The sequence below is a fragment of the Geospiza fortis genome, unplaced genomic scaffold, assembly GCF_000277835.1.
Source record: "Geospiza fortis unplaced genomic scaffold, GeoFor_1.0 scaffold121, whole genome shotgun sequence".
NCBI lineage: Eukaryota > Metazoa > Chordata > Aves > Passeriformes > Thraupidae > Geospiza > Geospiza fortis.
Window position 1 is genome coordinate 2,331,248 of NW_005054346.1, and position 25,113 is coordinate 2,356,360.

The 25,113-nt window shown below is 39.7% G+C and overlaps 1 protein-coding gene across 1 annotated transcript in view; it reads left to right on the forward strand.

Moving 5' to 3' along the window:
- CPA6 (carboxypeptidase A6) overlaps positions 1-25,113 on the forward strand; it is a 45,367-nt gene that overhangs the window by 7,810 nt on the left and 12,444 nt on the right. The window contains exons 3-6 of the mRNA XM_005423062.2: positions 6,351-6,475; positions 9,853-9,967; positions 10,888-10,989; positions 11,812-11,916. Of these exons, the coding sequence (XP_005423119.1) occupies positions 6,351-6,475; positions 9,853-9,967; positions 10,888-10,989; positions 11,812-11,916 (447 nt within the window). The remainder of the gene's footprint in view (positions 1-6,350; positions 6,476-9,852; positions 9,968-10,887; positions 10,990-11,811; positions 11,917-25,113) is intronic.

The following is a 25,113-nucleotide window of genomic DNA, read 5'->3' on the forward strand; positions in this document are numbered from 1 at the left end:
GCAACAGAGGACAAAAGCCTGTTTGAAAATGCCGTAAGAAAGCCTGTCAGCCCAAGTGGAAAGCCCAATTTGCAAAAGGAAAGAACTAGCTCAGCAAGCAGGGCTGCCTGCATTTTACTTTGCACCTACAGCAATTGATGCTTTAGATACTTTAGTTTTCAGTCTAGATTTTACCCTAGCTCATGTTAGGGTTCCAGTCAGATATTAGAATGTTTCAGATTCACAAAGAACAGCAGGTGACAACAGAGGGTATTCATTGATATATGAAAATACATGTTCGGAAACCACTTGCCAGGCTCAGAGGGAAAATGTTGTTGCAGAAAAGCTTTAGTGGGAAAATACAAGATAGAGCAGAATAGCCCAGGTAGTGAAAGTATTGTTCTCACAAGACACAGAAAGCATGGGCTTTCTGAGATAGAAGGAATCAGCTTCCTCTGAGGAAGCCTGAGCCTGAGCTCAACAAAGCCATCAGCACACCCCCAGTGGAAGCAGAATCAAATCCAGAGCTTACTATTCTATTTCCCAGGCAGTGCAGCAATAACTGCAATTTGAACCAAGCTATAAATAGCTTAACAATAAACAAAAGAAGGGTTTGGCCATTTTTTTTTAATGAGTCTGTTAAAGACTTTTTCACATCTTTCAAATATACTTAGCCCAGTGGCATCTGTACTTGTAAGAACAGATATTCAGTTACTATATAATTGGGTATGAGTTTTATCTCAGTGACTCTCTTGAGGAATAGCCTACAGGTTCTTTTCAATGTAGAGCCCTGTGTAAAATTATACCAGTGTAAATAGAGTGGGAAGACCATTACTTCATTATAGTTCCACAAAGATTTGCAAAACTCAAAACTTCAGTCTGTGCATTGTTCATGTTCTGTTCCTGCCAGTGTTATGGTTGCTGCAATCCCATGAATCATTCCCGATTTATTGGCACAATTAGTCTTACCAGCCTCACTGAAAAGCAAATAAATACTGAAAAGTTAGAGCCAGTAAAATGTCTAGTGCACTCAATCAGAAACCTAAATTACTGTGCACTGGGACTGCCTTGTAAGTCCATTTAGAAAGCACAGGGAATTCCACACTGGATTGCCACTGGACCATTTTGCAGTACATAAAGGGTAGCTGAAGCTGATTGGCAATCAGAACTGTCAATTGAGTTCCTTAATTAGCAGGAGAACATGAGGATGAAATCAGCCCTGGTCCTGAAAACATTTGCAAGGGTGAAGACATTTGAGAGGAGCAGCTCTGCACTTTCCAGGTGAACCACAGCACTGCTGTAATTATGCAGCAGTGTCAGAGTCAACAGGAGTCATTCCTGCATTTTCAGATGTTCCAACAGAAGACTAAAATTCTGTTGCACACTGTACACGTGTGTGTGAGGGGTGTTTGGGTGCATACCAGTAAGTGGCTGTGTTTCCCATGTATTATGGGATAAAAACTCAGGGGATGATACCAGTAAGACTAAAGCATTTTCTACTTGTACTCTCTACCTTCTACAATTGGATTTATAATTGAAAACTTATCTATTGACTTTCATGACTGCTTAGGCTTTTTATGCATCTGTCCATGAGTACTTGGATATAAATGGGGAAACCCACATTTCCTGAAAGAGCCCATGAGCAAAGAGCACCCCTGTTTTCATGATTGGCTGCCTTTTCCCTTTTACAAGAGACTCAGAAATGCCAAGCCATTTCAACTGACAACATCATAACAATAATTATATTCTGAACTTTACAGTTGACAGCATTTCTTGAAGAAATCCATTCTTGGTGATGTCAAGGACAAGGCCATCTTTAGCAGATGTATTGCTGGACACAGTAGGAATAAAAACTGGAATTGCTAGGTAATAAAACATATAACAAAATTACTGTCTTCATGGGGAATAGCACAGATACATCATAAACTATTTTCTCCAGATACTAAATGTACGTTATGGCAAAGTTATTGTAGTTATTTTCATGACAAACATCAATCATCTCTTATGAATGATTCATAATTGCAGACCTGATGAGAGCACTAAGCATCTTCCTTTCAGGCTAAGTGGAAGAAGAAATTAAACATCTGCTTATGAAAAGGTAGTGAGGGACAACTGGAGGCTACTGCCCAAGAAAATGGGTTTAATTTCAAAGACCAGCCTAAACCCTTCAGGTTAAAGAAGCTGGGGATTTATTTCAGTGACTTGAATTTAAAAAAAAAGATGGTAGGATTTATGCAGCCATGAGAGTGTTTGTGGGGAAAACCAGTGAGACTCTTTTTTTCCCAGGCTTCCTTTCCATGGGCATGGAATGAGCTGGAGAAAAACTGAACTAGTGAATAAAAATGTTCTTGTTCTGTTTTCTGTCTTGGCAGAACAAAAGAGTTTTCGGTACACCATTTGTGATATGTGGGATTATTCTAACAAAGTGTTTGTATTCTTGGAAAATTATTTGCATAATTTTAACTTTGGAGGAAATTCTGAATCCTATTAGTTAAGCACCCAAATATATTTAAAATATTTGTCCTTTTGCTTTGTGCTGACTTTTCATCACTGTACTGACCAAAACCTAGAGGCATGAGTAATGAGTTCAGGGTTGCTGTATCTTGGAAGGTGTCCAGGTAAGAGCTGATAGATTTATTTGAGCTGTCTTTAACACCTCAGTTTAAAGAGAAACTGCCTACAAAGAAACTTGGTTTTCCTAAGAAAATATCGAACCACAGGGACTTTATTAGGACAAGTGAGGTTAAAAAAAGAACAGGCAGTTAAAAAAGACTACTTTTTATGTAGTTAAAGTTAATAATCTCCTACACTTTCTTTGTTAAATAAAGCAATAATATGTTTAAATGCTTTGGAAAAAGAGACCTGCCCGTGTGCTCTTGCACAATTTTTTCCTCATAGAAAGCAAGTCAGGATGCTCATGCCTCCAGTGAGATTCTGGGAAAGAGCATTCCCTTTGCATCTGGGGAGCCACCACTGTCCTTGAGAACACTCATGTGTACTCATGGTCACATTTGAGTGGCAGGTGCTGAGTAATTGGTCTCCTGGTCCCAACTCTGAACTTGCTGAAAAATCTTGCCTGGGCTCTGCTTATTATCCAGAGGCTTTAAACATCCCAACACCTTTTAAAGGCAGCCTGCTGCTTGAAAGACAAGAAAAGATGTGCAAATAAGAGTGTTCTGCAAAGGAAATGAGAATATTTAGGTTTGCAGACGTGCTCTAAAGCATATTGCTTTTCCTCTAGCCTCAAGATACCAGGTGAATTTTGAGGTTCAAATATTTGGCTGTACACTCAGGGAGTTTTGTAGGATTTCTGCATCAGTTTTTTCTGTAGCTGGAGAATCTTTCTCCCACCTAGTAAATCCTACAACCCATACAGCAAATAGAAATCTTTTGGCACTGACTGGTACTCCATAATACCGTATAAAGGCTCATGTTTAGTGTGTGGGGGTAACAATACCCCATCACAGAGAGGGTAGAGGATAGGACAGCAATTTATTTCACTGCCACTCACTAACCAGCAGAGCTCAGCATGGAAATCCATGTGAGAGGAATGATGCTGAAATAAGAGTGAAGACTTCAATAAGACCCTCAGTGTCCGTGGGAGATGCAATGATGAAGTGTCCTGAAGATGACAGTGAGTAGAGGATTGTTGCACTTGCTCAGTCCAAACATGCTTGCTCTGAAATCCATCTTCTGTTTGTCAGTTTTTATGTGCTTGTCACACCAAGGGCAAGCTGACAGCTGCAATATATGTAAGATGTCTGCTGGAGAGACATGTTCCTTGTTAAATGCTTTGTAAGGCAAAATCCAGCCAGTGACTGAAGTGGTATTCTGGACAGCACAGGTAACATCTCCCAGAGAATCACTGACTCCTTTGTTTACTTTGGAAAGGATGAGAAGTGGGAGTCAAAGGAGCCAAATTACCCAAACAGGGAACTGAGATGAAGCAGAATGATTTGCATTCTAAATATGGGATTTTTTTGTCTCACTTCCAGGACAATGCCAGGAGTGAAGTATTGCGTTTTCACCGAAAGAGGATAGTGGCAATATGCCACAGATTTCATTAGTTAAAAAAAGACTGCTTCTGCTTTTGATATTCACTTGCAGGCAGTAATGTGAGGGGACAATTAGAATACCTCAGAACTTAGAGTCTGGTGATGTTATAACTAACACTGTGAATATTGGTTGGTTTATCACCTCCATGGTGATGGAGAGTTTCACCAAAATAAATCCTGAGTAACTGTCAAGAACAAAGACATATTTCAGGTGTATATCAGTTGGGATTTGTTGGAGGTTTTTTTCTATTTCAGTTTTGTGCACTTAGATGTTGCAGTTGGCCAGGAGACACTTCAGTTGTTCTTAGCTTGTATGTAACAATTTGTTTTCATTTTTATGAAGATGGCTCAAGCTGAGCTGATTGATAGACTGTTACTCTAAGAGCAACAAAATTACCCTTTCTGATGTATATTTTTTAGGAGTAAATCTTAAAAGTCAAATACACATATGGCGTGGTCTTTTTAAAAGTCAAACACACATATTAACCATGTGTGAAACTACCCATGTTGAAATAGGGGGGAATTTCACTAGGTGCCTATAATTTATCAAAATATGAAAGCCAGATAAACTAACAAACATAGGATGTTAGTGCAGTGAGATGATCTTTATTTGTAAGCAGCATTTAGCACCATTTAATTCATGACTTTGGCTTCTACTGACCATCTGTCATAGCTGCTGTCAGCTTCACAAGCCTTGTGAACTTTGCCAGTCCTGTGTTAGACTTCAAAAGATGCTGCACCCAGCCACCAGAATGACTTGGATCCAGAGACCATATTGTGGCAGCATGAAACAAAGAGTGGTTTTGGCGAGAACAAGAGGCTGGCCCTGTTCTGCTCCTTCCAAAGTAGCAGGGATTTAATTGGATTAACTGAGCTGAGGTCAACAATGCTTGAAGAGGTAGCACCAGGTTCAGCATCAGATGCCCTCTTAGGACGCTCTTACTCAGGGCCATTTGAGAAATGATGATAACTAAACCTGTCTCCCTGTAATCTTCCTGTTGCAAGACTGTGCTCCACTTGTAAATGAGGTCCATAGCAAGACCAAGTAAATGCGTTTGATGTTTTCAAATAGCTTTTATGGCATAAAAGAAGTGAGAAGATTTTAAAGTATAAACTATAAAAATCTTTTAAGATACCTCGAAAGCAGTGGACACTCACGAGCTGTATCAACAGTTCATCAGTGCAGCCTGGCACAGCAACAAAACAGAAAAGACAAGACAAAAAAACAAAAGACATTTATCAAACATTAATCCTTTTTAGAGTCTCTTTAAGAAATGTGTGGACGTGTAGTCAGCATCAATTTCCTTCCTTGTATTCAGCTTACAAATGTATTTTTAAGTCGTGTGGATATTGGCATGCCTCTTTGTCATGTTGATACAGAGATTATTGCTGAAACTCCCATTTTTTATCTCCTATGAATATCCAGAAGCTCTGGAAAGAGTTTTGTTGACTTGTGTTCTTTCCACTGTCCTCACACCGGCTGAGGAGGAACTGTGCTCACCTCTGTTGAAGAGTATGTGCTAGTACACTATTTTATTACAGGGTGCAGAACACTGAGTTTCAAATCCCTTTGAAAAAGGGATTTGCAAATTTTCTTGCTTTCTTGAAAATTCATGCCCTAAAATTTCCAAGTGTATTTCAGATGTGGCAACAAAAGGAAGTAAAAACGGACAAGAAACATCCCTTATGTATGTGCAGATACAGATAGTGCAATAACAATAGTCGTTCAGTAGCTATCATTTTTTACAAGATTGTAATAATTGGATTATCTTAGTCCTGTTATTTTGACATTTAGTATAAAATTATTGTGTATTCATTGTCTTGGTGACCTCTGATCAGCTTATTATCCAGAATAAAGCTCCAGAATAGCACATACCAGTGTTTTTTTCACAAAAAACACTGGTATGTGCTATGCTTTCTATATCTCTTTAGCATTTTTTGCTGCTTTAGTGAACGCAGAAAATGCCTTGCAAAATAAAAAAGACTCATGGATTGCGTAGGAGTTGGGAATGTATAGTAGTCTGAGGAGGTGCATGAAGCTGGAAGTAGCTTTTGTTTTGCTCTGTTTGAGGAGGCATATTCTGAAGACTGTTCTCTGTTCCCACTGGCAAATCTCCGAGGAGAGTTGTGGTAAGCTGGACACAATCAACCCTCAAAATTTGCTCTGTTAGCACAGGTGTTGGGCTGGACCAGCAATGCAGCTCTGTTGTCTCTACCATGCCTAGAGGGTTGGCCCTGCCTTCAAGCGTGCCTTCTCCTGGGCTTCCCCACCTACACTGAATGCATGTGAATTACAGGTTGGTTCCTGCACTACAGGTGGACTTGTGGCAGCCCAGCAGCCCCTTCCACATCGTCGAAGGCGCATTCGCTGACGTGCGAGTCCCGCAGAACGCGACGCGGAGCCTGCTGCCCTTCCTCCAGCAAGCAAACATCCAGTACACGTAAGCCCACGCTCCACTTCCCGTGTTCTCCAGAGAGCTGGCCTTGGGGCAGGTCTGCACCTACCACGCCAAGAGTGCTCAAAAATACCTTCCACATCACAGCAATTAGGCTGGCAGACGGGTCAGCATTGCCCAGAAAACAACCGCTTTAATGGCAGAGCAGCAAATCTCCCACAGGCAGCAGCTTTAATTAAATGTCCTCCTTTGGAGTCAAGCTGAAATGTTTTCAATGTATGTGAAATCACATCTGTTAAGAGAGGGTTGGTAATTACTAATTCTGCAGCCTGCTCTGCCTCTTTCTTTATTTAGCACAAGCAAGGTTTATTTACAAGTGAGCTGCAAATGCAGAGGTGAAACTTCTGCATCAATTATACAGGAACTACTTCTATTATTCTCCATTCCTAGTGACCAATGCAAGTCATACAGCACAAATGCAGTACATTTATTTTCACATATTATTTATAATGCTCCTTTAAAAAATTCGAGGTAATTTTAGAGTATACTTATCCTTTCATATTTATCCATATGATGTACTGGACAAGAGTAATGATCTTGTTTTAAAGCCTTCTCGATGTCATGCCTAAGCATCCAAATAACCAGCTCATGAGTTCTCAAACATTTGCTGAATAAAGACCTACATGAGGTTATTTATACTTATTTCTCAGTGATAAAAGGATGGTGTAAATCATAATGTAGATGTATTTATGTATACATATGTATAGTACTCATCAGAATCCCATTTTTATTCTAACAATGCTCTCTTCTTAGTTAGTTTTTCTAAAAATACAGAAACAAACACAAGGAAATTAAGTACACAAGCTCCATAGCTGCAGTTCAGAGGGACTTTCATGTGGGTTCAGTGCTGCTTTGGTTTTGTTTATGTTTAAAACTGAGATGGGGCTTTTTCTAATTGTTTTCCTGTGCTTATAAGAAATGTTCCCTAATTACTGTGACCCAGCAGTTGTATTCATGTCTGCTGCTGTTCCTGCTCACAGTAATCACCTTCAATGAAATGACAGAAGGACATTTTATATGTGTTATAAACACTCTCTGTACTTGAAGACCTCTGCTTGGGTTGCAGAGAAATGTCCAAGTACAAGATCTGCCAGAGCAAAATGTCTCTGCAGTTTACCTCAAAAAATATGCTGCAAACACTGGATTAATCTTCCACTGCGAAAATCTCTCTGACTTTTGGCACTTGGAAGGAAACTGAGCAGCATTTTACCAGGTCCAGACTTGTCCTTTGCTCTCCCTCTTATTCTCCTTGCTGCCTCTTTTGGATGGTCCCAGCCATTAGGAACAAATCCCTGCAAAGCATGTGCTTGTCCTGACAAGCCTCCTGAGATCTGTAACTCTACAAAAGCCAGTAGGATTCACCATGAGAGCAATAACAGCCATGGTCAGGGAGCAGCAGGAGCAGGCTGGCCAAGCACAGCCATGCCCACAGCACAGCTGGGGTGGGGACCACAGCCCTGAGCTGAAGAGCAGCTCCACAGCCAAGATTTTGCACAGTTCGTTTTCACATAGCTGATTTTTGCTTTTTTTTTCATTAATTATTTTTTCCACACACACCTAATGGAGTCAAATTTCTACATCCCTTTTGGAACTGGAAAAGTCTGAGCCAAACTCCAGGCAAAATTTCAGCTTGATGCAGTGATGCTTACCTGAATTATGACACATTTACAAAATCAGGAAGCGTTTCAGCATCCCTAATAGTGACCAGCCCTTGCCTATGAAACAGGCTTATCTCTCTTAGGGTTTGACTTCCTGACAAGATGGCCATGAAAACAAGCCAGGCATCAGATAAACTCTCTGCACCAAGTTGCCTCATTGTAAGTTTTTTTGGTAAAGAAGCCATTTATATTGCACTCAGACCTGAAGGACTTAAGGGACTTTGTGTTGTAGGCACACACAGTACATAGTCATTTAAAAGTAAAGAAAAATTATTAAATCTCATTTAGAGTACAGATGCATAAGCTAACAGAATGAGCTTGATTCTGGTAGGTGCTTATACTAATCAGAATTCTGAGAAGCACTCCAGCATTTTTTTTAAACTATTAGATGCCCTAATGGCTTGAATAAAATCACTCCTTTAATCAGCTTTACAGTACTGGTCTTACAGCATATATAGCTAGTCAAGTCAAGACTATAATCCTTCAGTTTGCTTAATGAATGTTGCTGATGTAGAACAATGAAATTCCTAATTATACAACTACTTCACTCATACATTGGAAGATGGGAATAACCTTTACTTTGATTCTATATGCAGATAGACCTATTACCTTTGAGGCATCTGCTGAAGAGCTGAGTTAGGAGCAGAGTAAATGCCATTTCTTTCCATCTATTTCCAATCACAGAAGCTAATGCCTATAAAAATGTAAAAGGTTGAATGTGACTCTCTTTTTACGGGAATGGTGAATTAGTGGCATGGTGATTACACATTGCCATGCTTTAGGAGAAGAGGGCGTACAAGGATGACTCTCAGTTTTACAGTAATGTTGTTACAGAGGTCCATGACAGCATTCCCAGCTTCTGCTACTCTGGTGGGATGGATGCATGCTTCAGCTTCTTCATTATAATTATTTTTAGATGTTTTCTATATTATAATTTTGTATTTGTGTCATTTTTTATTTTTGCCGTAAAACAGAAAAGTTTCAGCTTACACAACTCTTTCTGCATTTTAATCTTAATGCAAAGAAACTCTCACTTTTTATGCAAGTACATTTAAATTTCACTTAGCATTTTTCGTATTTTTCCTGAGTTATTTTAACAAAACTGGCAAACAACGACAGCAGAGTAAATAATGTAAACAACAAAGCCCACTTTAGATTTTTTTGCTTGCTGTTCTTTCTTGTTTCAGACAGAATGATAATGCTACCAAGTTTTTAATTCTTTTGTTTTGCCTCTACAACTTGTAGATATATGTAACATTCCATGACACTCCCAAGAGAAAGTGTGTCCATGTTTTCCTAAGCTTACAAAGATTTTTGAAATGGTTTAAAATCAGTTTATGAAGATCCATGGTCACATCATATAATTGGATTATAGAAGACAGTAAATAGACAGTAAATGTTGCTCCATAAACAAATGAAAGTGTGTGCTTCTTCACATTGGCTACATTATTTACATCATTCTGGTTCAGTCATTTAACAAGCTTATTGTGTTTTTGAAGGCACTCTTACATTTCAAAGCAGCTGGAGTATTTATTTGGCAGCTTTTATTCAAGTGAGCCTGAAGCACTCTATTGTCAAAATGTAACAGATGAAGTAAAGTCAGGATGGTTTAACTTCTGCTATATTTCTCCTAAACGTGATTGTTGTTCTGATTTAGCTTGTGTGTTCTTCTCGTTTTTCAATAATACCACTATCTTTTTTTAGGATTCTCATATCAGACCTACAGCAAGCAATAGAAAACCAAACTGCAGGGAGGTCCCATAGGAGTCGAAGGTCCCTCCCTGGGTATAACTATGAAGTATACCACTCCCTGGAAGAGGTGAATTAAAATTCATATTGTGTCTCTTATCTACTACAATGTTGTGTTTAGTAAGGCTAAAGTTTCATTCTCCCTACAAGTTCTGGTTACCTGTCCATCATCAGGAATGTTCTAAGTGTTTCTTCTTCAAAAATAGGCACTTCCTTGGAAAAAAAAAATCTATTTACTATTTGTATTCAAGGCTTATCGTTACATGTAACTGTCTTTTAGAGCATCTGAGTGTAGGTCTTTTACTCTGGTTAAATAAGAGACTTCAATGAGCGATTGGTCACACTAAGTAATTTAATTAAGCAATACAAGTAAATGCTTAAGTGTTTGCACAGGAGGTACGAATACATAAAAACACTTAGATGCAAACTCATTTATGAGGAATACCATCCTGGATGATGTCTGGGTAAATAATTCCTGTTGATTTTAGTGTGCTCACACACACAGTTTCAGTCTGCACCAAAACAAAGTCACTAGGCTGAGTGTGGAGAGTGCTGCACCACAGGATCTGGTGCCCACTAAACAAATACTGCAGGTAGCACTGAGTCCTGCATGGAAATCTGTTTGCCATTGTGTTCTGGCAGGAAGAAACATGGACCTTCTTTCTTCGTGCCATTAATATTTAGTGGTAATGGTGGATTAGCCACATCCCCATATTTTCAATGAAGAGCTTATGTATTCCAGTAATACCCAACAATGAAATGGAAAAAAAATCCCATGTGAAGGCTGCATCCAACCTCTGGCTGTAGAGCTATGAGTGCCAAATAAAAGTGTGGTTAAAGTGTGAAAACAAAAACAAACAAGACAAAAAAAAAATTACAGGAAAATCAAAAAATAGAGAGAGGACAGAAAGCTGAGCCAAATAAATATATTGCAGTTTCTCCCAATTAAATGCAAAGATTGAAGCAATGATCTTATTTTTGTGTTTGCAGATCGAGGACTGGATGCATTATCTGAATACAACTTATTCAGATCTTGTTTACATGTTCTCTGTTGGAAAATCCTATGAAGGGAGACCACTGTATGTACTCAAGGTAAAAGATTAAATAGTCATTAATGAGACTAAAATCTGGAATCAGGGACAGACACTTTAATTTATGTTACAGCATGTACACCAGAGACACAGCTTAACGGTTTCCTAAGGATGAGTTGCTAAAATCTAAGTATCTCTCTGAATGTCATCTTTAATGAAAAATGGGGAAAAAACTGGAAAATTATTAGCCAAATCCTATTTACCTGGATTGGACATGCATGGAGAAAGATAACAGAACAAATTCAATTACCAGGATTTGGATTTAAGAGGATTGGAAAGCTTTTTGTTTATAGACAACTAGGAGAGCAGTTATGCTGGAGAGGGATCCCAGAGGACTGTGGAGCCCTTCTCAGCATGTGCCACAAATGCTGCTTCTTTACCTACTGACAAAATTTCAGGGCTTTGTGTTCTCAACTCACATTATGAGGACCCCAAATTAGAGTGTGTCAGCAAGATGCAAAAAATCTCACTTTCAGTGTATTTTCTTTTTGTCTGCTATTGAAGAGTTCTGAAAATTTGATCCACTGTCATGCAATTCATGTAGTGTCATTGTTCCTCACCCTACTCCATGTATGATCATTCCTCATAAAAGAGGAACTTACAGATCTCACTTCTGCTACAGGTTTTTTTCCATAAGTCAGCCTCATGACATACCTGCCTTACATTATCTTGGCCATACCTTTTAAAACAGTAAATTTGTGCTTCCTTATATGAGAAATTTCAAAATGGTTTAGCCTCTCTCATATTCTATTATTTTCTCATTATTGTGTTTTCACTCGTGTGATGCAATCTATTGGTATTTTGTGAATATTCACACTTCAAGTTAGGTAAAAGATCACGGCCCTACAAGAAAGCTGTCTGGATAGACTGTGGGATTCATGCAAGAGAGTGGATTGGCCCAGCCTTTTGCCAGTGGTTTGTGAAAGAAGTAAGTGTTTAAAATTTACAGTCATATAGTTCTTTCTGTTAAGTCAACTTTGCATTTTTGCTGTAGCAAATCTAACACACTACTAATATGGATAGTAACTAGCTATTATACCTCTCTTTTTTAAAATTATTTGTGGAATACTTAAGTGCCTAATAAACAAAGCTGTTAGTGACAACCAGACACAGCTAGACACAGGATAAAAATATGCCAGACACATACTGGCAGAGTTGTGAAGTAGGATTTTATTCCAAGACCTAAAAGTGTGAAGATTTCAGTAATTTTGGTAATTGCCCAGGTAAATCAGTGCCAGTGTGTACTGCTTCAGATCAGTTCAGCAGTGTCTTTGTTTTAAGGACTTAGTTTAGAAAAGACATATCTGTTTTGTGTAATTCCATAGGAATAGAAAGCTAAAGTCACAGAATCACAAAATAGAATCACAGAATTGTTTAGGTTTGAAAAGACCTTAAAGATCATCAAGTCCAATTGTTAACCAAACACTGCCAAGTCCACCACTGAGCTGTCACCCCAAGTGCCACATCTGCACATCTTTTATATACCCCCAGGGAGGGTGACAAGCATTTCACTGGACAGCCTGTTCCAGTATTTGACAATGCTGCCATTGAAGAAATTTTTCCCAGTATCCAAGGCTCCCCTGGCTCAACTTCAGGCCATTTTCTCTTGTCCTATCACTTGTTACTTGAGACGAGAGGCTGGCTCCCACCTGGCTACAGCCTCCTCTCAGGTAGTTGTAGAAAGCAATAAGGACCCTCCTGAGCCTCTTTTTCTCTAAAGACCCTCAGATCCCTCAGCTGCTCCTGATCACATTTGTTCTCCAGACCTTCACCAGCTTCAGTTTCCTTCTCTGGACCCACTCCAGAACCTCAATGCCTTTTTTGTTGTGAGGGGCCCAAACTGAACACAGGATTCAAGGTGTGGCCTCCCCACTGCCGAGTACAGGGAAACAATCACTGCCCTGGTCCTGCCGGCCACACCATTGCTGATACAGGCCAGGTGTCATTGGCCTTCTTGGCCACCTGGGCTGACACTGGCTCATGTTCAGCTGCTGTCAAACAGCACCCCCAGCTCTTTTTCCAGTGGGCATCTTTCCAACCAATCTTCCCTCAGCTGGTAGCACTGCACGGGGTCTCTGTGACTCAAGTGCAGGATCTGGCACTTGGCCTTTCTGAACAATCGGTCTTAATCTGTCAAGAATTCATCTACCATGTTTCCATGATGGCAACTGTTATAGTTTTTCTGCTGTGCAATGGCTTCCAGTTCCTGCTTGTTGCCCATCCTGTTTGTTGTGTATTGGTATAGATGTGCTCCAGCTGGGCTGCTGATCCGAGTGCCCTCTGCAAGGAAGAAGCCCTAATTCCTACATGACTGGTTTTAGGCACTTCTGTGGTTTCTAACACATCAATACCCTTCTGTCTTTGCTGCCACATGGATTTCCATCCCCAGCCTCCACTGTGATGGCAGACTGAAGGACCCGTTAGAGCAACATCCCTCAAACATCCGTGTGGTACCCCCAAGTTTATCAAGCCTAGTTTTAACCTCTTCCACCTTCAAATCCAGTTTAAAGCTCTTTCAATGAGACCTCTTAATTTAAGGTCAAAGGTTGTTTTTTCCACTTTGAGACAGGTACACCCTGTCTCACTGGCAAGCCTGCTGTTGTGTAAATCAAAGCATGGTCAAAACACCCAAAATTCTGCCAGTGACACCAGTCTTAGAGCCAGGGATTGATCTGCTGGCTGTTCTTCTTCATAGATGGGTTTCACCTGAAATTATGAATTTCATATTATCTGAAAAGCAAGTGATTCCAATGTTTCTTTGATTCTTTCTTACTGAGTTTATTCTCCCTTTATTTTTGATGTTTAGTGTTTAGTCTCCATCCTTATCCATTTGCAGTTTTCAAATGAGAGGTGAAATCAAATGGAATTGGAATTTTGCTTCCAAATTGTCTGGTTCTGTTTTGGTTCTGGTTTGTTGGTTTTTTGGGGTTTTTGTTTGTTTGTTTGGTTTGTTTGTTTTGTTTTGTTTTTCATTTGTTTGTTTTTGTTGGTTTGGTTTTTTCTTTAATATCAGCACTTAAACTCTTCTAATTTGGGATTCATTACAGATGCATTATATGTTTACAGGGTTTTGCCATTTCCCCTAGCCAACAAACTTTTGCTCAAGATGAGACATCAGCTGCACAATGGAGACTACCTTGCAATGTAATTGGCAGAAGTCAAAAATGACTTAAAAATATCCCTACGGGTGTGCTTTGAGTACTTTGCATGCCATGGTTTTGCACAAAATAAGGGTTGCAATACACTTTTACAAGCTTCTTCCTATAAACACACGATTTTCTCACTTTTCTTCCCACCCGTCTCTGTGTAATTCTACAATATATTAATACCTCCTCTGATTTTTTTAAGAGTAAATGTCTGCATCATCAACACCCTAATGCTGAGATGGTCATAAAAGCATGTGTGGCCTTCCCTTGGGAATCCCAACAGTGCATAGGAAAAGTACAGAAATAATGAGGCCACTACAGTTTGATGAGCCTGTCACCAAAAATAGGCTAAATGAGATTCAGGAGCTGGTCTCTAAATTTTGGTGTGCAGCAATTGTATGTCATCTTGTAAAGACTTCTGTTAATGTGAAGATGAACTAACTTGCAATTTCTGAGCAGCCTTCCTACCCAGGAGAACATGCTGCAGTAAGGAGGGAAGCTGGGGCAGAAAGGCACTAGTGGGAAGCCTATTGTTCAAACTCCTCTTTCTTACCAAAGCTTTCCCATAAAGCAGTACAATGTTGGCAGTAGGGTAAAAAATCACAAGACTTCTCTGCAGACCTTATAGCACAATATAGGCTATGAGTATGTATATAAAAACCTTCTGCTGTTATTTGAGATCTTCAGAGAGTAGCTTGTAAGGCTGCTTCTCTGATTATGTAAAAACATTTTCCTGGATTAAAAGTAGTCTCCACAGAGCTCCTTCAGACTACAAGAATGTACCACCTTTGTCTGCCCATCCCTTCTCAGAGCAGTATTTCAATCCAGCATTAGAGCAAAAAGCATCAGGAAGAGAATACATTGTGCTCATATGTCCATCATCATATTAAAACCACTCGCTAAGGAGGAGAGAGAAGATGATTAGATTGCTTGGTTTAGGATATTACTTTTCTCACTGTATGAATTAGAAATTTTTAGTAAGAACTCTGGGAAAACTGAAGGTCTTTCTGTGCTTCAAACTTTGCAATTCTCTTTTGCTGGCAAACTCCTCCCTTAAGCACCTCTGCAGCCTGGCAGCCCAGTTTTCCATCCTCCCTGGTACTTTCGGGCAGTTCTGAGAAAGGGCTGTCAGCTTGGAAACAGATTTTTCCTGGCATGTTTGTTCACTCTAAGGAGTAGCACCACAAGTCCATTGATTTAAGGCAAGCAAGAAGTAGTGCTGGATTTACATGCTGTTGGCTTCTTTTCTAACAGGAACAGCATACATGCATTCCTTTACTATGCAGGCAGCCTGAAATGTCTTAGCAAGCTTTCACTTCACCCTGTGATCTCTGACACTTATTTTATTGAAGTATACCCATGTTCCTGTACAAGAAGGCTTTTCAGGCAGTTTATCTTAGGAAGAAAACCCTCTATGCATGAATGTCACTTAACATTCAGGACTCAGACTGGGTGCCTCAAACTTCACCAAGCACGCCAATTCAATTTGGGAACTCTCAGTATCTGGTCTGCACCTCTAGAAGTGGCAGTTTCTGGGTGACAGTGGATTTGCTGCAAGCAACAGGAGAGCACCTCCAAAGGGTGGAGGTGCCACTGAGCAGCTGCTCATGTGTTTTTCCTGGGCATGGCAGCAGCTCCCTGCTGTCTACAGAGAATCTGGAATTGTTCAGCTAAACTGGACCTGGCTCCCACCTACTTAGAAATGCAAAACAGACTAAAGCAGATCAGATTTGGGAAGTGAGGAGGTAAGGCAGGAGCATGGGAAGGCAAGAGGCTGCCCGCTGTGCAGACTTGTTCTGTATTTGGGCAATTACAATAATTTGAGAAAAAGAAAATAATAACTAGAGAAAAATATAGAGAAGTTACATATTTAAAAGAGAAAGAGAATGCACAGGATATTATGTGATAATATATTTCAAAGTACAAAAACAACCTACTCACATTTTGAAACAAACAAAAGGACAGCAAAGACAATGGTTTGGGGAGTTGTGGGTTTTGTTTAGTTTTCTGTGTGTTGTTTTGGGGTTTTTTCCCCTTTATAATCTACTCCAGAATGAGCTCTAGCCTTGGCTCTGTGTTCCATAGGCCTGATGTTAATAACAGCATCACTGTTTGTTTCTGTGGAAGGCGCCCCTAAAAGTCTGTAGTGTCTCAGCTAAAGATAATCAGATGTTCTGTCAGGATTAGCTGTACTGCTGGCCTCTGGCAAGCCCCACCTCATTGTCATTGAACGTCAAGTCAAGAAAGGGGACACCTTGCACACACAGGACCAGAATTTTAGGTACCTGCTAATGAGCCACAGAGAAGTGTCTGCACCTGTACTGTAGAGAAATAGCAGTAAGGTTACAGTAGAATTCCACCCAATTCAAGCCTTACTTAGCTGGAAAGTGATGGAAAAAGGGCTCTGAAAGTGGAAACATGACAAGACCTGTGGTGGAGTAGGGAAGCAAGACAAACTGTAAAAGGAAACAGAATTGTTTACATGTGGGCTACTTTGAAGGCAAACTGCAAAGATAAATGAACCCAGAACTTGTGTCCGCAGCAAGAGATTCAGGGAAAGAAAAAAAATGGTTTGTTAGCCTAGCATTTTAAAAAGAGTACATGGGATCTAATACATGAATATGTGTTAGTAAATATTATAAACTGAAAGATACTCTAATATGTGTAACTACTTTGTAGAAAGCAGTAGACTTTAGAAACAAAATTCAGATATATCATGTATTTATTCAAAATTAAATAGCCCTCACAGATACAAAGACATAATAGCTATAGCCATTTTGCAAAAATACAATTATATATGTACATATGTTAAGTAAGAACATTTAACTCCTATTCATTGTGAGAGGAAAAGCAGAATTCAGCTATCAAATCATCCTGACCTCAAATTTAGGATTTTACCATTTCTTTAAAAATCTGAAATATGGTTCACAGGCTATTCAAATTAACATCAAAACTAGATTCTGTTTCAGTTTTAGTGAAAGCAGATGAGGATTCCCATTACATCTGGTTTGACTTTCTTCCCTCTAATAAATGCTGCCATTTGATCCATTTCAATGATGTATAACCTTGAGATGTCTTTCATACAATATTTTCAGAACACAGTATAGCTGAGATGTGACTTTGAGTTGTGTTATTCTTTATTTCTGATGCAGGAATTTGTATTTCAAGATTAGAAAATTCAAGAAATGTAATTAAAAATCTTCAAGAAGCATGCACTGATTGTCCATCTTGACAAAATGTTCTAAGAATCCAGTGTCGCCTGTAATGTCTATTAAAATCAAATGCATCTCCCTAAAGGAATACCTCATCAGGGCCTCAAATGAAGGTGAAAATAGTCTCACACTTCGGAAATGCAGTGACCTTCCCTACCTTCTTCTCCCATCCTCAACAATGGTCACAATTATTTGAGTTCCCAAATTATTCAAGATTATGCGTTTGGATTTCATCATGCTCCCAGGGAGCAAACATGTAGCCCCAGAAAAAGAAATTAAAGGCTGAGGGCAGTTCCCCGAGGTATTTCATTGTTTGTTAGGGGTTTTTTTCATGCTGACATTGGTATTTATTCCAATTGGATTTTGGAATTGGATTTATTCCAAAACCAGGCTAGAAACTCATCTTTTCACTCCATAATAATGAGCCAAGAGAGACACACAGACTGTCTAAGAAGCAAAGTGGCAACATCTGCCCCCCCCTATTCCCAGCCTGAGATTGATTTATGAGTCACCTCGTGGGATGCATATGGGACGCATACTGCCAATTAGCCAGCCATTAGGCATGTGGACCAGACCCCAGAGAGCAGTCTTTACCAGGAATTTTGCATCATTCAAGACCTCAGATTCTTCCTCAAGAATGTTTATGAAGTGTTTGAGTGCAGCCAGCTAGAGGAGCAGCACAGAGCCAGAGCTCAGTTAGGACAGCAGTGCGCTCAGATGCAGGGCCAAGCAGGAGACACAGACAGTGTTAAAAAGGGTTGGCTCTTCTTCTGCGCTGCTCAGGCCATGTGCTCAGAAGGCAATAAAGCTGTAAGTATTCTTACTTTAAGATCTGCTGAAAGCCAGTGTAGCACTTATACTTATTCTGCAAAATTCCACAGTCCATGTCCTGATGGACAAAACATCTGCAGTATCCTGCATCGACAGTCAGAGCAGCACTCAGTCATTCATTCCAGTGCTGAAGCCCACACTGTCAGGAAAACAGCTTCGCATTCTGGATCATTGCTGGGTCTTGCAGAGCTCCATCAAAACCAGCAGTCCTTTAGGATTTAGAAAATCCTAAAATCCTGTGTTATCTGTAACTACCAGAGCCTTGAAATACTGCCTAATTATCAACTTCAGATATCAGTTTTTTCACCCACTTCAGAAATAGTCTGATCTTGGGGGTGTGCAAGATAGTTATGTGAAGCAACACAATAATGTTTCCTAAAGATTATACACTTGATCTATCACTTGTCAACCAACTAAAGTCTTATGAACAGGTACAACTGAAATGCTATGTTCCCACATCCCAGAGTTTCAGACTAAGATTATTTCAAAGGATGCTCATTACACCTAAATTTAGTTATTCTTTGAGACAATGTGTTCCACCCACTGTGATAGGCTTTCCATCTCCATTTTTTGGAGTTCTGCAAGTGGAAATTTTGAACCATAGAGGAAAGAAAGCAAGGACCTGACTGCCTCTCCATATAAATCAGACATTTGGGCCAGTCCTTTCCTGGGTACAAGTATGCCACTGTTCCTAAAGTATCTTTGACTGATGGTCCTCAAAAATCTGAAGAGCTTTTGAAAAAGGTTGAAATATTCCAAAGTGAATGAGAGGCATGCAAGGCCAAAACAAACATTATACCTGCAGCTTTTTCCTTTCACCCTTTAGCTGGATGTTCTTTCTTTCCAAAATCTGTTCCCTTCAGCTAAAGCTCTTTAGCTGATGTTGGCTTGATGTGAAATATTTGTTGTTCTTCAAATAATTGCATCTTCTTACTCTGTGAAATCTTCCTATCTGGGTTTTCTTCCAGTTGATCCATTTTTAGTTTACCCTTGGTTTAGGAGAGGCAGAAGATTCCCAGGGCTGTTTTACCCCCCTGCAGCCTCCTTCACAGGTGTCAGTGGTGATGGCACCACAAAATTGAAGGACCAGTCATCTGGTGACAATCTCTCCATGAATTTCTGCAGCTCTTTCAGTAAACACAATACAATCATTGGAGCTTAATTTTTATTGCTTACCAGATTCTAGTCTCCCCAGCTGTCTTTTTAGCTGCCTAATTTCGGAAAAAAAAAGAAAAAATTTGGACTTCTCTGAGTGCTCCCTCTATATTCATTATCTGGAGGAAAAAAAAATCCATCTGTTTCATCCTGCCATATCTATATTTGAAACACTCAGCCTTACTTGTCTTTAGCTAATTCATTCTTCTCTGTCAGGAGCTTCTGCCTGAAACACTGTTTTTTTTTTCTCCATCAGAGAGATCACCTCTTCCAGCCTCTTCACTCAGCATTTCATTCATCAGCCTTTCAGCAGCAAGAGGCACTGGTACCAGTGCAGAATTTGTTTTATCCTCATGATTTTTTTCCATTCTGCAAATGCTGTTCCTGCCTTTTGAAGTTCATGTGCAGTGTTCACACCTACGTGTAGTAGTTTCTGCTTCTACTCAACGTCTCCCTTCCATTCCACAGCTGTTTCAGTTCTCAATGTGCTCCCTTTTTTTTGGCAGCCATCCTATACACCACTTCTCTCTGAGTATCTGCATCTCTCTAGCACATGCTTGCTACTGAAAATCTGCACCAGTTCTGAGGAGAAGGAAACTAAAGTAGCAGTGAACACTATTAACAAGAGTTTCCTGATCTGGGGCCTCAGTTGTGATGCTTTTTTTTTTTTTTTTTTTGGATAAAATCTAAGCCAATGCCAAAAAGATGGAGTGCAGTACCATGGTATCACCACAACGAGGCATGTGATGCATTGTTTTAAAGGCAACTGTGGCAAACCATTTTTATGCTGTGAAGTATCTGTCTATTTTGATCCGTGGTGGAATTTCCCAGGTTTTATTCAACAATAAAACAGTTTAGGGAAGGTTCTTTCCTTTGCTGTCACACCTTGATGATAACAAATTAAAAAAAAACAGTCAAAATTGTTTTCAGTTTTCCAAAAGAAATACTGTGTTATTTTTTGTGTGCACTTCCAGCTACTCAGCTGCATCTTTCTGCCTACCCATGACCTTAAGAAGGTAAAAAGTGCTTTAATTTTGCTTGCAGCTATTAATTTTTCACAATATAAGTAGATCTTGATAAAAGAAAAGTAACACTGCAGCTGTGTTGTGCCTGTAATAGGAATTCCTCAATGACACTTGCTCCTGTAAATTCTTATTTAAGTATTCATCACTAGGACATTCAGATTCTACCCCCTGAAGGCTTTTAGGCTGTTGGGTATGTTCTTCTTCAAGACATGAAAAGAATTCACATTGTTGTTCCAACACATTAGTTGCCCTAAGGAAGAAATTCTGCTCTGCACTTTAGCAGTCCACTCCTGTATGATGGTACTGAGTAATTAGGGCCTCAGTAAAACTGCAGATATGCAGAAACACTACTGAGCATGAAAAAGGACTGTGAAAGAAAATTCCATATGTTGGACAATTCATTTGTTCCAGAAATGGAATTACAAGTAATTGTTTGTATCTTTAGTATTTAATTGTGTCTCAAAAATTTAATTAAAGCTTGTATTCAAGTGAGTTCTCTTGAACTCACTTGAATATGTTTCCCTCAATATGTACTACCATGGAGCAACACAATTAGGATGCAAAATTCAATAATTACATTTTTCAGAGGCCTGTATCTTGGTGGGCAGTAATTTCATACAATTACTAGTAAAGAAATCTGTGTTGCTCCGTTCAAAGCATTCACAGTGCTTCAGAATAACTCAGGCCTTTTTTTCCCTAGATAGGCAGTCCTTGACTTGTTTGGTATCTAAGAGGTTTTTCTTTTTTTCTTTTCTACCACCTCTCTGAGTGGAACCAAGAAGTTGTCTCCAGTTTCTACTAAGATCTGTGTAATTATGCATCTTCTTTCCCACAAGATCCAGCCCTTGCTTGAGTGGTCCCAGCCTTGCACAAGATTCCTGGAATGGCTTTGCTTCTTTAACATGTCCATCCCACCATCATCCCTCTGCTTCAGCATCTTTTCCATTTGCATCCTTGAGGAGCTACACAGCCAAGTCTTTGGGGTTCTGCAGATCCTTCTTGTCAGACTCTTTTTATAGGTGTTGAGGAGTAGTTGCAGCACACTCCTCTTTCTCAGTTGTTTCTGGGTTTTCTCCTGTGGTAAATGCCTTCAAAGAGGAAGGAAAGTTTTGCATTGTGTTAAACAAAAAGGATAAATCAGACACAGTTCAAGCTTCAGCCTTGAAACTTTGACCCTTTGTTTTAAGCCACTTGTTTTTAAATACTCAGCTGTATCTTAGCATTAATAATGGGCTTTCCACTCTGCTTGTGATTTGAATGCCAAAGCAGGACACTAGCAATAAAAGGGAAAACAAAGATAAAAAGCTGCACTGTTTCTAAGAGCAGAGACAAAGCTAATTACTAACTTGCCAAACTGATGAAGTGGCAATGAAGGCCAGAATGGCAGATCATAGTGTCAGCCTGCTAAAGTGTAGCACATGCAGATAAAAGTAAAATATTGTGTACTACTGTCAGAAAAGGTGTTTTAGCTGATATCTTAATAATGGCAGGGAAGAGTTAATCCTGTTTTGCCAGAAGCAGTTTTGTGCAATTTCTGGCAGAGCAGTAAATGGAGTCAGTTCTTTGGGCTAAAATAGTAACTGTTTAATTCAGTATGATTGTTTAATTCAAAATCAGAAAGAGCCAAAGCTGATTGTTACCTTAAATTTAATAATAATTAGTTGTGGGATAGCAAATCCTTATTAAGCTCAATTGGGATTTCAGAGTTTCTCCCAACCCTGTCTCCTTGCTTTGTCCTTCTCACTCAATCCCCTGATTTTATAAAAAGCCTAACTGCATCCTAAATCCATTTTGCACTCTTGCCTTTATTGCCTTGGCAGTTTACAATACAGCTCTTTTGTTTACTTCGTCCCCTAAATTTAATTTCCTCTGGACCACATCCTCAGCCAGCCTCAGCTGCTGCAGCTCTATCAGCAACCATCACCCAGCTGATCCAGGTGATGGAGCCCCATCCTGTTAATCCTTGTTGCTTTCCCCACCCCCAGGCAGCTTGCTTGCACGGCGTTGGCAGCGTTCCTCTATCATCTGTTTGCTCACTAATAAAGCGATTCTGCGTTTTTTGGGCTGCTCTGGCACCCTGCACATGCAGCAGCAGAGCTGCTATTGATTGCATGATGGAGAAGCAGAACCAACCCATATTCTGAGAGCTCTCTGCAAACTACACTGCAGTTAATTAACTAATGGTTCCTACTCGCCTTGCTCGTGTCACAGTGAAGAGAAAACCTTTCAGCACGGCCGGGGAGGGTGGGGAGGTGGTTCCCATGACCTCTGTTTGGAGGACTTGAGAGTCACGTCACAAAAAGCAAGTTGTGGGCTTTGCTCCAGCAAGGACACACCTTGGGAACTGTAGGGCTCATTGCCAAAGGCTACATTGTCTGTGCTGCCTGATTACGTACATCAAATAAAAATACCAGATAAAAGCAGTATGAAAGATGATGTATTTTCAGCAGAAAGAGTGAATATGATCTCACACTATCTGCTTGCTTTCAAAGAAAGCCACTCTAGATCCACTATATTTTTAATGAAATACTACTCTAAAAGGTTGACAAAGTTTTTTTTAAAACCCCATAAAATCTTTAAAGAACTGAATTGAATGGCATATTTGGCTCTAAACCAACGCTAATACTTTCAATTTTGAAGATTATTACTGGGGACTATAATGCTTTCCAAAGTCTCTTCTAGTATTTTGTCAATGACAACAGGCATTAAAATAACATAAAGTCACTGTAAAACTTGACATTTTGCTGCCTATATTTTGTTTAGGTTTCTAAATGGTGGTGCTTTCACCTAGCAAGGAAAATATATTCTTCACAGGATTTAAAACATATTGCATATTAAAAAGTCTTAATTCAAACATTTTCATTATGCCACTTTTTGCAGATTTGGAAAGGTTCTGAAAAATATGCAAAATTCATTCATGCAATTTTAAGCAGTGTATTACCTAACATTAATTAATTATCTGTAGTTACTTTAAGGAGATGATTTTTAAAGTGTTTTAAAGAGTTTCATCTTACAGCATTGCAGTTTAAAACATAGAATATAGCCCAGTGTAACAAAATGCATCATTACCGATGTAACTGACAGCACACAAAATCCACATACAAACACATATACCAATTTCATCATCACTGGTATGTAAATACCCACCATGGGTACACAACCTGAGCCTAATTTGCTAATACTGTCTAAAAATAGAAAAACAGTGAAAAATGAAGGAAGTGGTGTGTGGTGGTTTATTTCCTTCTCAGCTAAACTACTTCTCCCTACTACTACTTCTGAAATAACCAAGATAAAAATGGTCATTTTCTTTAACTCACATTTTGGAGCATGGATTGGTTCTGTTTCCAGCTGTAAGAACAATTTTACCAGTTTAACATCCATACTTACCACATAGGCTCTTAATCCTGTCCAGATTTAAGTGCAGGGCCAGCCTCATGCACACAGTAGCCCTGTTTCCTTCAATATGTGTCACCTGCATGTGAAATAGCAATAACACACAGTCCTTATTTTCATGGTCATTGTTTTTGAGTAATCATTGATTTGAGAAATCAATGTTTTGACAAAACTAATTTTTTTGCAGTTCCCTTAACACCATTTTTTTGAAATCCAAACCTATTTGAAGACTTGATATGGCTTTTTAATATAAGTAAATCAAATTTAAATGCAAGACCAGCTATGAATTTTTGGGGAATTTCTGGCAAATGGACCAGGGAACCCATGACCTCCTCATTGGCTGGGGCTTTCTCCCGGGCAGTCCATCAAGATTCCCTTCAAAATTCCCTGTAATTCTCTTCTCCCATCCTAATACGTCTTTCAGGATCTCATCCTAAGGTGCAGTGCTCCACACCACCCCGTCCCATTTCATTCTGTGCTTTGCCTTGCCTTCTATTTCTCACTGTCCCCTCCTCTTGCTTGGCTGGAGCAGAGGAGCTGGGTGTGGAGTAGCACTGGGTGACTAGGCTTTTCACAAGGATCATGTGCTGCTTTGGACCTGACAGTGAGGCTGAAGGACTTGCACGTGCAGAGCACTTTGGGAGGGTGAGATGAAGCTGGGCGAGGAGAAAGCGCTGCGCAACAGAGGGATGGTCAATGAACCACATAGAAGAAGTATTTAGAAGTCCCACTAATCCCCTCAGTAAAGAAAAAAAATGTCATACTCCTCCATGAGTAAATTTCAGCCCCAGACTTGTCCAAATGTATGGTTATTTCTTACAGATATTCCACACAAAGCATCCATCAGCTCCCATGGCAGCTTCAGTAATTCAAACAGCTGCATCGTCAGGAGCCCAGAAGTATTGAATTCCTGTACTTCACACTGCTCCCAAGCATTTGTCAATTGAAAAGCATTTAGCTTCGTTTATTTCAGAGCAAATGTTTCCCTTTGCTCCCCAAACACATGCTACTCTTCAGATCTGAAGGGCCAGAAATACTGCAGAGCAGAAGGCTGTAATCACAGTAGCAGGAGGAGAGGAGCCAAGCTCAGGCATCCCTCTGAACTCAGCATCAGTGTGATATGCTTTCCACCTGCCACATGAAGCACTGTATTCCTTATAAAATCAACAATTAAACTTTGAAGGATGCAGATTTGATGCCCAGCTATGTCAAGGGACAGTATTTGCAAGAGAATGTGGAGTATAAGCTTCCTGGAACTGGTAAAGGAGCATCTCTGGCACTAGCAAATAGAACTGCTGAGGAGCCTCTGGTTTTGCTGCATTTTTCTAAGATGCAGAATGGATAAAAAACCCAAAACTTTCCC